Below are 18075 nucleotides of genomic sequence, written 5' to 3'. Positions count from 1 at the left end.
TGTTGCTGTTGCTGTTGCTGTTGCTGTTGCTGTTGCTGTTGCTGTTGCTGTTGCTGTTGCTGTTGCTGTTGCTGTTGTTGTTGTTGTTGTTGTTGTTGTTGTTGTTGTTGTTGTTGTTGTTGTTGTTGTTGTTGTTGTTGTTGTTGTTGTTGTTCTTGTTGTTGTTGTTGTTGTTGTTGTTGTTGTTGTTGTTGTTGTTGGGGATTTACAGTTTTCACTGAGGGGATTTTCGTCCCAGTCGTCGTCTTAGAAAATTGTCCTATTATTTCTGCAGATCTGACAGTCACAGCATAGATGCCAGCTACAGATGTTATTTTCGTCGAATCGCTCGTTTACAAACTTCCACATGAAATTTAAAACTCGATTTTTAAGGCCTTTTTTCGTATTAAATTCAATGTATTTTTCTATTCGATTTGCTAGTCTGCATGTACGGAAAAAGAAATCATTTCTAGCCTTTTCAGTTCTTGTTTTCGGGAGCTTGAATAATTCATTTGTTCTCCCTTTTTCTGAATTTTGTTTCAGCATTGGTAAAAAGCTATCGTCTTCTGTCAATTTCGATAAAAATAGAATGTCATTCAGTTGCATGAACATTGGTAGTGGTAGTATGTTAAGAACTCACAGTTGATTTGGATACGACCTTTTGTCTTTTTTGTCTTTTTGTCCAAGGATCCATTTGATTACTTTCTTTTGAAATCTTTCAAGCTGTTGTAGCTCACCTAGGTTCGGATTTGTGCATGCAGAGCCATATAAGAGTACTGGCAAAATTAGTGACTTGTAAAGTCCGAGCTTGATCTCTTGTCTTACTTGAAGAGCTATGTTTCGTCGAAGTAGGTAGAGTACTTTGTTCGCTTTTTTCAGTCATTCTTCGATGTGTGTCTTCCACGTCAGGTCATGGGAAACATAGATGCCGAGATCTTTGATGACTTTGGATGACTCTAGTTTAGTGCCCATAAGCTCGTAATTTTGTGTTTGACCTCTTATGCTCAGCTTTGCACATTTGTCCATGGCTAATTTCATTTTATTTTCGTTTACCCACTGTTCAATACCATTGAGATCGTTTTGAACTTGCCAAAACGTTTTCTTCACTGCAAGAATTTTTAGGTCATCCGCGAAGATAAATGGGTCAGAGAAAACTAACACATCAGGTAGGTCATTGATGAATATGCAAAACAGGAGTGGTCCGAGAAGAGAACCATGGGGTACCCCACTTGTTACATCTAAAGTTTCCGATCTTGTGTTGTCTACCCGAACGAATTGTTTCCTATTGTCTAAGTAGTCAATGATAATTTCTAATAGGCAACCTCCCACTCCAATATTTGCAACTTTTTGTACAAACTCAAAATGCGGCACTTTGTCGAAAGCTTTAGAGAAATCTGTGTAGAATGCTACAATTTCGGTGCTTGATTCGTTATCGAGTGCGTCGTGAATTGATTTCAAGAAGGATAGCATATTTGTATTAACTGAGCGTTTTTTAACAAATCGAAGTTGGTGTTCTGTTAGGAATTTTTCGAAGTGAGCGTATAAAGCTGAACAAATGCATTTCTCAAAAACTTTACTGTCAATGTCTAAAAGAGAGACTGGTCGGTAATTTTCGACTTTCCGTCTGTCATCTTTTTTGTAGATTGGTGTCACAGCTGCAATTTTCCAGGAGTTTGAGATTTTTCTCAGTCGTTTTATCTGCTTGAAAAGTACATTTAAATTCTTACTTGTTTCGTGTGCTGTACGTTGGAAAAATGCAGGCGGTATGCCATTTGGGCCTCGCGACTTTGTGGCATCTAGCGAAAGAAGTATTTCGTAGATTGCTTTCTTTGAGATTTCGAAGTTTGTAATTTCAGGATTTCTCAATTTTACATCTTGTATACTGAAAGGAATTTTGGGTGAGAACACTGAGTGAAAGAACTCGTTCATCATGTTGACTTGCTCTTGCATTTTTGAGCTCTGTTGATTTTCTTTGATTAGTAATTTTGGAAGGCTGGGTGATTTTTTCAGGCTTTTCAAGTGTTTGAAGATTGTACAGGTATTTCTTGCACGCATGATTTTCTCCTCATATTCAATTCTGTCCAGTTCCGATGATTCTATCAATGGTTTTCAAGTTTAAGAATTTCTTGTTTTCGATAACTAGTGGGTTTTTCGGATAAGAGTCGTTTTTGGGTTTGTAGTCTCTTCATGTTGTAAGAAGTGAGACTTGATATCCAGGGAGGTAGACTTTGTCGGTGTCTAGTTTTTTTGGGGACGTGGACCTCGAATATTTGATCCATGTACTGGTAAAATTCTTCGCACATGTTGTTTATGTTAGTGAAGCAAACTTTTTTGAAGGGTTCAGTACTTAAAAAATTATTTATGCTTTCGTAGTCAGCGTTTCCGAAACTTCTAAAATTTCCAAGAGTTTCTTTGGCGTCTTGGCGTGGACATTCTAGTGTTAACTGGGTTGATTTATGATCCGAGCAGTCGTAAATTGAGGAAAATTTCTCGTCGAGATGTGCCACCAAATTACAATTTTTGTAAAATGCTACATCTAGAGTGTTCTGCCCACAGGTGGGGAAGGTTATGATTTGTCTGTATAGGGATTCCTCAAACAATTCAATGACTTCGTTTTCTTCTTCATTTGTACTTGCTAGAGTTTTCCAGTTAACATCAGGACAGTTTATTTCCCCACATAAAATGGTCGTTTTTGATTTAGGAATGATTTTAAGGAGTTTTTGGAAATCGTTAACCTCGTAACGGTACGGGCTAGTTCTTTGGGGCTTGTGAAAGGCACAAATAAAATTTTCGTTCTCAGCTAATTGTATTTTGCAGACAAGACTAGAATCCGGTTGCTCAGAAATGACTCTGTCGGAGATGAAGGAGTTCTTTACTGCTATGAGGGCGCCTCCGTGGGTATTTTTGTCTTGATCCATTTGTCTGTCTTGTTGGTAGATGCAATAGTCATTTAGAAAAAGCTCAGATGATGGAATGTTATCATTGAGCCAAGTTTCACAGAGACATATAACGTTGTAGTCTGAGTTTTTTACAGCATTTGCAAACTTAATTCTCCTCTCTACGTTCACAAGGCTCCTTACGTTTAGTTGCAGAATGTTAACAAAACCTAGTCAGTTTGACTTGGTTTCTACGGAGGCAATATCCACTTTCGCACCATCGTTGAATAGTTCTAAATTTCGAATTTTGAGTTTATCTCGAGGAACTCCTTCTGTCAACAGTTCTCTTCTCTTCTTCAGAATCAGGTTTTCTTTGAGGGCATCTTCTTTGCTGAGAGCTGGTAGCAAGTAAATATTTCTCTTTGCTAATTCCTCTCGATGTTCAATACTTTTGGCTAAGGCTAGCCTGGCTTCATGTTCGTTAGCGACCGTTACTAAAAGAGTTCTTGGTTTCTTCCGTTCCCTCTTGAATTCACCTAGTCGTTTGAGTTCCTTCACTTCAGGCCTAACGCCTATTTCACTCAGTATTTCATTTACTTCGTCAGTTGTGGGGACAAGATTTTCAGCTTTTGTTTTGTTATAATCTTCAGGGATCCCTTGTATTCTGAAACTTTGCTGGATGTTGTCGACGCCTTTCTCTTTCTTAATTAACTTTCCAAGTTTCCTATCTGTCTCCTGTGTGGATTCCAAGGAGACCACGGCAGCATACGTTTTATCAACTTTTTCACAAGTTGTTTTGATGGCGGTTTCTATCTTTTTGTCTACAAGCTCAGTCAATCTCTTTTCCATGTTTTTGAGTTGATTGCTAACGTCCAAATTTTCTGTCTTCTCGGTCATGTTCGCCATTGTTCTGCATCTTATGAATTTATCTCGCTGGTTTTTTGTCTACGCATTCATTGCAGAGAAGCATAATGTTGTTTCCAAGATCTATTATCCCGTTGAGGGAGGCCGAGGAAAGTCCTGTGCAAATTGTCGTCATGTGTATATGACAGTTGCAGGCAACGCATGTATATGATTTCTCTTGTGCCTGTATTGGCTTGTTACAGGTCTTACAATTTTTTCCCATTCGTTTCATAAGCTCTGATCAATTCCAATTGAACTTAATCAGCAGGAGTTTCACAGAATTTACTACGTTGACTTAAAATTTTGATCAAGACCAATTGAACTTAGTCAACAGGAATTTCACAAAAATTTTGATGAAGAGTTAAATTTTTGATCGATTCCAACTGAACTGAATCAATAGGATTTTCACAAAAATTTTGAATAGAAATTGCGATAGGGCTTAACAAAAGCTAAACAATTTTGTTAAAATTGACGACTGGGACTGACTGGTTTTGATCAATTCCAATTGAACTCAATCAATAGGAATTTAAAAACCAACCTAGTGCTAGACTTAGTCAAATTTTGGCTGCGTTTCGTTTCTTTTGCTTTTTCTTTCGTTGCTGTTGAGACGGGCTGTTTCTTTTTGATAATCGCTTTTAGATTGTCGCCGTGATTTAGTACAATAGTTAGGGTTTTGATTTCGAGGTGTGGTGTAAGATGTAGTTGGCTGTAGCTGCGAACAAGTTCTTTGTCCTTTTAATTTCGCCTCGAGAGAAGGTCCTTTACGATGTGTAGAACAGGTATTCCCGTTCCCTTCAGCTCTTTGTAAACGTCTGGTGCTCCTTCTTTTACGCAGTAAACTATTCCAACTACTTTATGCTTGATATTCTTGATTTGGTTCACAAGTTGTTCTGGGGTAAGTGGCTTTCTGGGGTCTTTGCGGGGGCTTGTCACAGAGTTATTGATTAGATCGTGCCAAATAATCAACTGTTCGTTTTTCGGTATCAATCGAAGTCCTTTTTGAATAATTTTAGACTTATCTTGAGCTTCTCGATGAAGATTGGATCCTGGCTTCGTGATTACTTGTCTGGATAATCGCTTCTTGATGTTTGTCCACCTCTCCAAGGAATGGTGAAGAGAACTTGGTCCAATAACAATTACCATTTACAAACAAGGGCCACCACGGCTGCCCTGAACAATTATTATAACCTGAAACTGATTGGCCTAGACATGCCCACCAAAGAGTAATAAAGGACGCGAAAAATGTCGCACAGAGGAAATATAAAGCAATAAGAAAGTTGTTTTTTGGCCATTTTGAGGAAAACCATGTTGCGAGTAATAGCTGAATTATTGCTTCGCTTTTGTTAACAGCTAAAAATCGATATAAAACATAACCGACTAAACGTCGGAATAATTTCTCTCGAACGACTAGTGGGAGATCTAATCAATTGCAGCCTGCTTCAGTCGGGGGGAGGGGGAGGGAGGGAGGACGAAAGGAGGGGGAGGGAGGGGGAGTCTAAATGGAACTAAGAAGTTCAATAGTGGGCTTCAAATAACCACATTAGAGGTTAACATATACCACTATTAAGATTTAAACTAAAAAATCGCACCAGTTTTGGCACTTTTTTCATTTGACTTTTAACAATAAATTGCCACCAATTGAGTTCAGTTGAATGAAATTTTGAGAGAGAATTTTAGATCGCGCGAAACGCAAAAAGTCAAGGGCGTAAAAGTCACTCGAAAATCAAAATTGTCAAGCAAAAATTTTGCATAAAAAGACCCACATGTTTACAATAATTGCTATGAACTTCGTTCAAGAGCAATTAGTCAATACATACAAGAAAAACGGTGATATTATACGTGAAGTAGTCTGTACAGTAAAAGCAGTGATTTTTGCTAGATCCCAATTGCCAAGCTCGACATTTGCTGGACTCAAATAAACCGTGCTGGATTTTAACCCGTCTCAAACGTTTTGCTCGACTTATGTTCTCGTACGACTAGTAGGAGATCTAATCAATTGCAGCCTGCTTCAGTTGGGGGGGGGAGGGGGGAGCCTGAATGGGAATGCGACTGAGAAGTTCAATATTGGGCTTCGACTAACCACATTAGAGGTTAATATATACCACTATTAAGATTTAAAATGAAAAGTCGACGAACTTTCGATTTGATTTTGAGTTTTAAATTGCGGCCAATTGAGTTCAGCTGCCTGAAAATAGGTTCTGAGAGAGAATTTTAGATCACACAAAACGCAAAAAGTCAAGGGCTTAAAGTCATTTGAAAACTCAAAAGGGTCAAGCGACAAGTTTGCATAAAAAAGACACACACGTTTACATTAATTGCTGCTCTACGAGAGCCATTAAAGAGACCGACAGGACTAATATAATTGCTACAAATTTCGTTTGAAAGCAATTAATTATAAAAATTAGATCAGTTATTTTCCAATCATTAGTTCGGTAAATAACTCTTTATGAGTCTTTTTTTCCTCGAAAATACTACGTGCTATTGTGTTGCTCATTATTGGTTGTAAGGTAGTCAATATGTATGCTCCTTCACATTTTGCCTTTCTGAAGAGCCACTAATTCTACGAAAATCTGCGTTGTTTTTCAAAAGTGATATTGCATAAGTCTGGAAGGTAAAACAAATGAAAATTGTTACATTTACGTCATTGCTAATGGAAAGAAGACCATTACAATTAAGTTACATATTTTCATTCAATTAAGTAATGTGGCATTTGAATCCAGCTGCAATAAGCACTATCTCTTATGAATTGCAAAAATTCTTGAATTTTGTGGCGATTTTCTGCTTTTTGTTTTATGCTGGATTGCTCTCATGCAATACTGTTTACTTTTTGCTCCGTTGCAGCCTCAGTATGTACGAAACAAAAAAATAATGAGAAATATTTTAAGCTTGCAAATAAGGAATACCGTGAGAAGACTTATGCTCGACAATAAGAAGACCTTGCTCGACCCAAAACACCAATGAAAAGACAATTCTTGAACCAATACGCTCATTAACATAGCTGGCAGATCGCCAGAAAATAGCCGCAATAGATTCGTAGATCGGCAGTCTAAAAAAACAGTTGAAAAGACAGACCAAAAAAATTCGTCTTTTCATTGAAGGCTGATCTGTTATATTTTGATTAAAAGTCTGTATAAGTTGTTGCTGCCTCTATTAGCTGATCTCAAATAACCTTCATTTAGAGTGACATACTCCCATTTGACCTTATCTCTTTGAATTAAAGTAAATAAAAGTCAATTTCAAAGTGAGGAAGTCATTTTTGTGCGTGAGGTAAGTCAAGTGTGACCAAAAATTTAATCACGCGCATGAAAAAAACTCGCTCCACTAAGAGCGAAAAATGACGTCACACATGCAATTCATTTGAAATTGCATGAAAGATTGAACAAAAAGTGGCTGTGACGTCATATGGTCGTAACAAAAATCATGACGACGAAATAAAAAAACATAGCAGGACAAGTCCTGACGTACAATTCAAAGAATTTTCATTGACTAAACAGGAAAACTAGACCAATAATGGACTATGAGTGAATTGAGAAAACCATTTTAAAAAAAATCAGATCAAAAAATAAGAAAAAAAAACAGAAAATCAATGTCAAAATGACAAATGTGAACAAAAAAACTACTACGGAGAAATGAAAATTCAATTCAAACAAAAAACTAGGCCTAGAATGAGCTGTGAATGGATTGGGAAAACCATTTAGAAAAAAATCTGATCCAAAAACTCGAAAAAACAGTAAAAATCAGAGTGAAATTGCCGCATGTGAACAAAAAACCACTACCGAGAAACCGAATTTTTGTTCAAACACCATTTTCTCACTCTACTTTAAAATTAGAGCGAAAAAAATTCACGCCGCAAAACCACTCGCTTTTTCGCTCCATTTCCTGTTTCGGCGTGACCAAGATCACTACTCCAGTTTGACTTCAAAAATCATGAAAATGTGTGAACAGATCTTAAAAAAAAGACAGCGCCCCAATACAATTCAAATTCTTTGAATTGTAAAAAACCAAGAGAAGTTCAATAATAGCCCCAGCTATCGCTCTGCGGCTATTAAAAAGACTCAGACTTTTGCTTGAACCCTAAAAAAACTTTTCCTCGGCTTTAAGTAGAATGCTTTACTGTGTCAATAGTTGCCTCCCATCTAGAATTTTTTAAAGTCTCATAAGTCGAAGCCTGAACGTGGAGTTTCAAAAATGTTGCATACAAATTCTTGAAAATTTGATGAAGGAACTACCCGTGAATCTTATTTGGTTTGGAATCCAATTAATTGTGTGTTTGTGTGTAAGACGTTACCATGAAAATGACCCATGACCAACAAAAACAAAATTGAGCGTTATTTCGATTCAAAACAAACTGTTGCATGAAATCTTTGTCAAAATGATTGATACTGGAAATTTCCTTGTCTCAAAAAAATCTTATGTGCAATATATAGGAAGAAATCTTGTGTGCAATTTATAGGAAAAAATTATATGAGTAGGATTTTTTCATTGCTCTTATTGTTATCAATTATTTTTTTTGAAAAACTCAGCATTTACATCATTCGGTCTTTTGAAGGGAGTCCCGAGGAAGGAAGGTTGTTGTTGCAGAGCAGACGCACCCATCATTGGATTTGGGGTGCCTGTAGCTCCAGGAATTCCAGGTGGCATTAAGGGGTTGCTCATAGTGCCCTGATTTCGCATAACTGCAGCCACGGCAGCCATCTGTTGTTGCTGTTGCTGCTGCTGTAACATTCTATTGTACTGTGACTTCACACCTGCGCCTTTCATACCCGCCGAGCCCTTTCCGATCAGCCGGCCTCCCGAGGGTATCGAACCCGTAGATGAGCTACCACCCGATGGGTACCTAAATGGAATCTATGATAACTTAATTACTATCCGTTTGGGCACTGGTTGGCTTTGGCATTCACCACCAGTTCAAGCAGTAAAATTTAATTAAAGTTTTATTCAAATTTTATTAAAATTATTATTAAAGAAGTGAAAAAAATGAGGCAAATGCGTTCCATTTGCGTCAAATTTCAGTTTAAAAAGTTCAAACATAACCGACTAACGTCGGGCGAATTGCTCTCAAACGACCGGCGAGCGGTTGGCTTCGTCAAGTAGCTATCCACGGGGGGGGGGGGGGGGGGGGGGGAGGTGCACCAGGGGCTGATGGGGGGCAACACTGGGTTGGGGGGGGGCAACAGCGCGGTGAGGGGTGGAGGCAATAGTGGGGTTGAGGGTCAACGGGGGGGGGGGGGGGGAGGTGTCTCAACCTCTAAGAACCACCCTTCACACCATAAGTACAAGTCCCCAAAACAGTTTGAGCTGAAAGGCTCTAAGAGCACATAATGCCCGCCGGGCGCTACCTGTTTATCCCGTTTTTGAGGACGAAAAGTCAAAAGCGTCAGACGAAAAATCGGTCAAGCGAAAAATCGCATTAAAAAAGACCGACAGGACTAATATAATTGCAATTAATAAGGTACATTTTTTTGGCACTTCACAGAAAAATTTTTTAAGATTGGGCTTGGAACTAATATTGAGTCAAATATTAGTTCCTTGCCCAATCTTAATAAATTTTTCAATCATTCTTGCTTTTTGAAGCTAAAGAAAGTTTTTAATATATAAGAAGTCTGGTTTCATCTAGTAAAAAACTACCGTGTCCTGAATAGTTCACAATGGAAACACTAAAATTGCTAAATATCCATAGTATTTAGCCAACGTACGGTCAAAATAACCAGCGCCCGTTGAAGGAATTGCTGTCAACAGACAAGCTGGGCAAGTAAAGTGAATCCTGATTCAGCCAGGTTAGCAGTGGGCTATGAATTGACTAGAGAGACTAACATAACCGACTAAAGTTGGGCGAATTGCTTTAAAACGGCCGACGAGTGGTTGGCCTCGGGGCTTAGGGATGGTAGCATTAGGTAGGTGGGGCGGGGGGGTGGTTTTGACCGCAGTGTGTGTGAGGGGGGAGGGGAGGGGGTAGGAGTTGGGCAAGCGATGGGAGCAGGGTTGCCAAGGCTCGATGAGAGGGGGGCCTCAAATCAGTTTTTGGTGAATTGCTTTATGCTATCCCGTTTCTGAAGACAAAAGTCAAAGAGGTCAGACGGACAAATCGGACAAGCGAAATATTGCACATAAGAGACAAAATGGATTGATATATTTGCTTTAAATTGCTTTTGAGATGATGACATTACGCCACATAACAGCAGCTGAAGTGCGCCATCAAAAAAGAGCGAGAAAGACAAAGAGATAGAGTGAGAGAGAGAGAGATATAAAACGTGAACGAGAAAGAGAAGGAAAGAAACCCTCAACGACAGAGAGAGAAAGAGAGATAAGAAAATTTTCCATGATGGGAATCGACTCTGAAATTTCTTGTTTTCTAGCCTTGTTAGTAAATAAATCATATAAAAAACTGAATAAAGCAAAATTAGAAAAGTTTTCAACTTCAAAGTAAAAGTTTTCAAAACCATTTTTGCCTCAAAAGTTCTGTCAAGTAACTCAACTCCGATAATTATAAAAAATTGTAGGCAAGTAATGGTCGTTAACTCAGAAAGGACAAAAAATTTTGGAAAAATTTGGAAAAAAGGCAGACTTTATCAAAATTTTGCCAAAATTCAAGATATCATCATCTTAAGAACCATTTCATTGTCTCAAAAGAGACTATCCAGTATCACTGTTTCAAGTCTGAAATAGCTTCACTGGCTCATAAAGATACAAACACTTGGAAAACAATAAAATTTTCCAAAAATGTGAATAAAATTGTTAAATTATATCCCAGAATTACAAAAACTGGAGTCATAAAAATATTGATCACCTTCCCATAAGCTCTAAAAACTATGCAGCAGCTTAATATCAGACCTTGAAGAAGGTCCCAGGGGCCCCCGTGCCGTACAAAATTGAGAAACATGGAAAATTTTTGAAAATTGCTTAATTTCGTGATATTTAATTCTGGAAAAACATTCCACTACATCTATAAACTATGCAGTAACATAATATCAAACCCCAGAGGAAGTTTCGTGGCTCTTGGGGCTAGGGAAACCTAAAAATGACAAAAAAATTCCAAAAAATTGCAAGTCTCTGAGAAAAAAATTGCTAAAACTTGCGATAATAAAAAAATGACAATTTATCAAAGACCCGCAAAAAGTTTCCAGTAACTTAGTGTCAAACTCCAGAAAAAATAGGAAAATGACAAAAATTTTTCGAAAAATTTTGAAGAAAAGCAAGTTTTATAAAAAAAATTGCTAAAATTTGTGACATTAAGAAGTTGAAAAACTATTCAATGGCCGGAAAAAAGTTGTCCGTAATTTACTATTAAACCCATTAGGATGTTTTCTGTACCCTGTGTCTGGAAAGACATTAATAAGGAAATAATAATGTCAAAAAATTTGAAATTTGGACGTTTTGTCATAAAAAATGCTAAAATTCGTGATGTTAAAAAGTTGAACCCATTCCATTACCGCTATAAACTTTGCAGTAACCTATTATTGGAACTTGGATGAGGCCCCGTGACACCTAGGGCTGATAAAATTTAATAAATGTCAAAACTTTTCAAAAAGCTTTGAAAAAATTGGAAAATAGTATAGTTTTGCGTGTTTTTATCGAGCGGTTGTTCGTCAGTAGATATAACCGGGGGGGGGGGGGGGGGCGTGCACCGAGGGATGATTGGGGCAACAGTGGTGTGGGGGTAACAACGCAAGCGGGGGGGGAGGTGAGGCAATATTGGGGATGGGGTCAACTGTGGAAGGGTCTTCAAACTCTAAGAACCGCCCTTCAAATCATAAATAAAAGTCTCCAAAACAGTTTGAGCTGAAACAAAGCTGACAGGCTCTAAGAGCAGTTAATGCCCGCTGGGCGCTGCCTGTTTATCCCGTTTTTGAGGACGAAAGGTCAAAAACGTCAGACGAAAAATTGGTCAAACGAAAAATCGCATAAAATAAGACCGACAGGACTAATATAATTGCTACAAACTTCGTTTGAGAGCAATTAATCAAAAACTCTAGACTCTAATACTCGCAAATTAGGGCATATACATTTGGCACTACTTAGATTCACACTTATGACTTTAAACTGAAATTGTTCATAAAATTTAAAGTTCAATAAGCTAGATCAGAAGTCGTTTGAGTGAGGTAAGTCACGCACACGAATTTCAGCTGCAAATCAGTAGAAGTCACTGAAATTGAAAACCCAATGGTCGCAAAAATTATCGATAGAGACAGCGAATTAAAAACCACGATCTCCCCAATAATAGCCGCTATCGCTTCGCGGTTATTAAAAAAGTAATTATGTCTTGCAAGAGACCTTTATCAACTTTTACAAACCTCAATTTTATACTGGTCCAACAAAAAATTCAAAGCTCAAAGTCATAAAAAAGGTGTAAAAACATCTTACAAAAAAGACAGAGCACCGATACAATCCAATTATTGAGTTGTAACAAAAGGAGAGCGCGTAAATAATAGCCACTGAGAGGCTGACGGCAGCGTCAGTCGGCAAAAGTTCAACGGTACATAAATTTTAGGAGCTAAGAAACTTGCCTTGGATTTACCCTTAGGATATAAATGTCTTAATTTAAACTGTGCATTAAGAGAATGTTTAAAGCTATTTAATGCCAGCAGTACAAACCCAAAGACTTGAGTGGAGGCAGCAGTGAGAGAACCAGGAGGACTTCCTACAAAAGGCATCTGCATAGGTTGTCGAAATGTGGCATCAAATGGTGTTCCACCCTAAAACAAACAGCAGCCCATCTGACAGTATAAAATGAGGTGACAGAAAAAATTGAATGTTCATCAATGAATATCTATAAAATGTTCCAGCGCATCGCACCAAAAAAAAATAGGAACCTTTCCCACTATTTTAATATTGATGCATTTGATAATAGTGATACACTGCTCAGCCAAATGCCTTGACCCTGGTGTCAAATTATTCACAATATTCAAAAGTGTAAATTTTCGACCGGTCATTCTTTACTGCATTATATTTTAGGTATATTATTTTATACATGTTTTGTGGAATTTTATACTGGAGGGGGGGGGGGGGGGGGGGTGTCGAGCGCGCTAGGTTATGGGTGGAACGATGTGCGTCGGGGGTGGAGGATTGGGGGGAAATGGGAGGGGGGCTGAAAAATTATGTCTCCAAACAAGCTTCGATGAGCCGCATAATTAGAGTCTATTAGGCCAAAAGCTTCTAACGAAACATTCCGTTTTCCCCGTTTTTGAGCACCTAAATTCGAATAGGTCAGACAAAAATCCGTCAAAAAAAGCACAAAAAGGACGACAGTACTGATATACTAGCTACAAAATTGCTTTAGAGCAACTATACATAAATAAATCTACTATTGTCGGACAAACTGCTCTCAAATGACAGGCGAGATTATAATCCAGAAGGGGCTGGAGCCTGAGCGAATGTTGATGGGTGCGATAGAAAAAACTAAGAGAAGGCAGATTGCCGGAAAAAAGCCGCGATAGACGCTTGTGGCCTTGCATGAATTGAAACAACTAAAAAATAAGATAGACAGCTTGACCACCGGTCCTTTAATAGACCACTAAACTTTTTGGGTTAGATTCGGACTGTCATTTCTATGAGACACAAACTCTTTAAATGAAAACGCACTCATGGAGTTTTTTTCAGAATTAATATTCAAAATCAAAAAATCTAGACTCTAATACTCAAGGATTAGGACATATACGTTTGGCACTGCTTACATGCACACTAACGACTTTTAACTAAAAAATGTTCATAAAATTTAAAGTTCATTAATCTAGTTCAGAAGTATTTTTAGATCTAAAAGCAGAACAAATGACATCGCGCACACAAATTTTAACTGCAAAACAGTACAAGTCACTGAAATTGAAAAGGTCATTGGTCGCAAAAATCATCGATGGAGACAACGAATTAAAAAAAAACCACGATGTCCCTAATTACAGCCGCTATCGCTTCGCGGCTATTAATTAAAGTTAATTAAGCCAAGGAGAGTCAAGTAGAGAGTCAGAGAGCCAAAAGACTTTCAAAAACCAGTCGAAGTCATCAGACAAAAAATAACTTCTACTCACAAAACTTAAAAAAAGTAGCAAAAACCAATGATCTTTTAACATCAAAATTATAATGAAAGTCCCACCAATGAGACCAGTCGTTAATAAGAAGCAAGCAACACGAGAATAGAAAAACTAAAAATGTGCCAAACTCACATGTAGCGGATTGCTGAAAAAAGCAGCCATTGACACCACTGACCGTCGCTTAGATTGGAAAAGTTAGAAAAAATATTTATCAACAGTAAATGTGTTCTCTAAGCTTCAGAATGTGTTTCATTTTTTTCTAGCAATCCATTAGGTTCGATAATGATAGCAAATTCAGCCTCCAAAATTGAGGAGCGGGGAGGAAGAATCAGGTGCGGGGCGGGGGAGCAATCAGTTGGGGTGGGGGTAATGAGGTGGGTGGTGGAGATGGGAGGAGCGCACTGGGTTACGGTGAGCATGGGGCAATGCAGTGGGGAGGGGTGAGGGCGTTGAAGTAGGGTGAGGGTTCAAATTCTAAGAACTGCCCTCCACACTTTGAATTTATGTCTCAAAGCCTGTTCGTTGAGTGGCATACTTAGATTCTAGAAAGCCGAGAGGCTCTAAGAGAACTTAATTCCCTCAGGGAGTTACTTGTTTATTCAGCTGATGAGGTTAAAAAAAGACAGGACTAAAATAATCTCAGCAAACTTGTGATTCGTGAGGAGATGGAAAATCAATCCAATTCAAAAAATTTGCTAATAGCAATAGTTTCAAAGTCAAACAAAAAGCTGCACACTGAAACAACTAATTCAATCAATTAAAACGTCATACATAACCAACTAAGGTCGGGCAAATTGCTTTCAAACGACCGGCGAGTGATGGTTTTCGTCAGTAGCTAGCCACGGTTTAGTGAGGATAGCGTTAGCTTGATTTGACTCCGCAACTTCTAGTTGTCTAGCCTTGTAGGTGAATGAATGTAAGTGATATTTTAACAAAATTCACAAATTTAAAAGAAAAACTTCCAGATTTCACAATGAAAATGTTCAAAACTTTTTTGTCTCTAGAATTATGTCAAGTAACCCATCTGCAAGACCTGAAAAGCCTGGTTGGCCAGTAATGATCGTTAAACTCAGAAAAAGAGAAAAATGTAGTAAAAAATTTTGAAAACAATCGCAAATTTTATACAAATCCTGCTCAAACTCAAAACATTAAAATCTTCAAAACCATTTTATTGTCTCAAGAGAATATTCAGCATCCCTTTTTCAAGCTTTAAAAAGTTTCACTGGCTCATAAGGATCCATAAATTTGGTACATGATAATAATTTTCCAAAAATTTGAAAAATAAATTATATTTTATTAAAAAATTGCTTAAGCTGGTGTCATTAAAATATTAATAACCATTCAATTAACTCTTGAAACTATGCAGCAGGCTGCATAGGCTGCATAGGTTGCATAATTATCATAAAGCCTTGGAGGAAGTCCTTTGGACCCTGGTGCTGGAAAAATGATAAACAAGTCAAAAAGATTTAAAAAAACTTGAAATTGCAATTTTTGTATAAACCTGCTGATATTAAAACCTTGAAAAACATTCCATTACATCTAGAAGCTATGCAGTAACCTATAATCAAACCCTAGAGGAGGTTATGTGACTCTTGAGGCCAGAGAAACCTTGAAAATGACAATTCAAAAAACTTGAAAAAAAATGCAAGTTGCTTAAAAAACTGCTAAAATTTGAGACAATAAAAGTTTAAAAATAATCCCTGGCCAGAAAAATTTCCAGTATTTTATAATCAAACCCCAACTGAAACTCTCTGTTAGGCTGAAAAACCTAAATAATGACCGAAAATGTCATAAAAATTGAGAAAAAAAATGCAATTGAGAAAAAATTATGCTAAAAATTGTGGTTTTGAAATATTGAAAATCATTCCATTACATTTAAAAACTAAACAGTAAACTATTTCCGTACCTTAGAGGAGGTTCTTTGGCTCTTGAGGCTGGAGAAACCAAAAACCTGACAAAAACTTTCAAAAAACTTGAAAAAATGCAAATTTTACAAAAAAAAATTGCCAGAAAATTTGTCGTATTAGAAAATTGAAAAAGATTTAATGGCGAAAAAATTTTCAGTAACTCTTATTATCAAACCTTTAAGGACATTTTCTGGTCCCTGCTTCTGGAAAGACGTGAATAATGAAAACTAAATGTCAAAAAAACTGAAAAAAATGCACGTTTTGTCAAAAAGATGTTAAATTGTTGAAACCATTCCAGTACCACTAAAAACTATGGAGTAACCTATTATAAAACCCTAGATGAGGTTCCTTCACGCCTAGGGCTGAAAAACTCAGAAATTGGCAAAAAAGATCGAATAAATTGCAAATATCATTTTGAAAAATTATTAAATTCGTTATATTTAAAATCATGATAAAGATTCCATTAATTCTAGAAATTTTACAGTAACATATTGTCAAACTCTAGAGGAGATTTCTTGGCTGTTGAGGCCAGAGAAACTTAAAAATTGGCAATATCGTTCAAAAAACTTGAGAAAAACGGAAGTTTCATTAAAAAAAAACTAATAAAATTTGTTGTATTAAAAAATTGAAAGCAATTCCCTTGCAAATAACATATCTTCAGTAATCTATTATCAAAGCCTTGAATTTGTTTCTTGGCCCCTTTGTCTCAAAAGATGTGACTAATGAAAAATGAATATCAAAAAATTGAAAAAGTTTGCACGTTTTTTCAAAAAAAAATACAAAAAAATACGTGACGTTGAAATGTTTAAACCATTCTACTACCACTAAAAACTGTGCAGTAACCTATTATATAACCCTAGAGGAATTTCCGTCACCCCTAGGGCTGATAAAACTCAAAAATGACAAAATTTTCAAAATCTTGAAAAAATTGCAAAAATTAGTATAAAATTGAGTGCTTTTAGCAATCTTTTGTTCGTCAGTAGCCACGGGGGGAGGGCGTTTGATGGGGTGGGGGTGGGCAACATTGTTTTGGAGGCAACAACGTGGTGGGGGGTAATTGTGGGGGGTCAACAGTAGGGGTGTCTTCAACCTCTAAGAACCGCCCTTCACAGCATAATTATAAGTCTCCAAAACAGTTTTGGGCTGAAACAGAGCTGAAAAGTTCTAAGAAAACTTAGTGCCCTGTAGGTGCTACCTGTTTATCCCATTTTTGAGGACGAATAGTCAAAAGTGTCAGAGGAAATATCGGTCAAGCGAAAAATTGCATAAAAAAGACCGACAGGACTAATACAATTGCTACAAAGTTCGTTTGAGAGCAATTAAAAAAAATGTCACCTCTCATTATTGAGATTAAATGATAAGACAGCAATGAGAACAACAAATAATTTTAAAACTCAAAAATTATTAACATTCTTTGAAAACGAACATTGTAGAATTCATAGAAAGCCATAGCAGTAAACTGAAACAAAATAACTATTTCGATTGATTTCAGCATCCTTAGTAACAGATGAGACCTGTCATTAACTGGACTATCGGAGTATGGACTATTGTTTATTAGATAACTGGGAGTGAACAATAAGAGCTTCCAAAACTCAAACTTGATTAAAAAATTTCTGAAAATCAATAAGCATCAAAGTCAGAGAAAGCTTTTGAAAGAAACAATAAAACATGACCGATTAACGTCGGGCGAATTGCTCTCAAACAACCGGCGAGCGGTTGTCGGGGGGGGGGGGGTGGTGGGGGTTGAGAACGGCCCTTCCAACCATAACTATAAGTCTCCAAAACAGTTTCTCTTAATCTCATACTTGGAGACCAGTGAGCTGAAAGGCTCTAAGATGACTTATTGCCCGCTTGGCGCTACCTGTTCATCCCGTTGTTGAGGACGGAAAGTCAAATGGGTCAGAAGAAAAATTGGTCAAGCAAAAATTTGCACAAAAAGATCAAGAGCGTTAATATAATTGCTACAAACTTCGTTTGAGAGCAATTAAACACATTAACATAACAGACTAACGTCAGAGCAAATTGCTCTCAAACGACAGGCGAGTGGTTGGCTTTGTCAGTAGCTATCTACGTTTTGGTGAGGCCATCTTTAGCTGAATTGAAGGGACGTGAGGTCAGCGCATTGGGGAGAGGGGGGTGCATCGGGGGGGGACACAGTGGGTGAGGGAAACGGTGTAAGTGGTGACGATTAAGTCTCCAAAACAGTTTCTGTGAATCGCATACTTGGAGACTAGTGAGCTGAAACGCTCAAAGAGATCTTAATACTTTTTTAAGAAAAAGTGTTGAAGTCACAAAAACTGAAACAACTTTTTCGATCAACTAAATCCTCCCAAAAAACCGATGTAACCTGTCATTATTGAGTTCAAGTGACAAAACAGCAATGTGTAC

General features: G+C 37.5%; 1 protein-coding gene across 1 annotated transcript in view; it reads right to left on the bottom strand.

Annotated features, from left to right (window-relative positions):
• The window catches only part of LOC142336087 (APOBEC1 complementation factor-like), a 63248-nt gene that overhangs the window by 9848 nt on the left and 35325 nt on the right, over positions 1-18075 (bottom strand). The window contains exons 6-7 of the mRNA XM_075384610.1: positions 12351-12451; positions 8289-8595 (exon numbers count right to left, since the gene is read on the bottom strand). Of these exons, the coding sequence (XP_075240725.1) occupies positions 8289-8595; positions 12351-12451 (408 nt within the window). The remainder of the gene's footprint in view (positions 1-8288; positions 8596-12350; positions 12452-18075) is intronic.

This window comes from Convolutriloba macropyga, chromosome 3 (assembly GCF_964194025.1).
Source record: "Convolutriloba macropyga chromosome 3, txConMacr16.3, whole genome shotgun sequence".
NCBI lineage: Eukaryota > Metazoa > Xenacoelomorpha > Acoela > Convolutidae > Convolutriloba > Convolutriloba macropyga.
The sequence above is the reverse complement of the archived record's forward strand: the minus strand, read 5'-3'. Positions and strand labels throughout refer to the sequence as shown.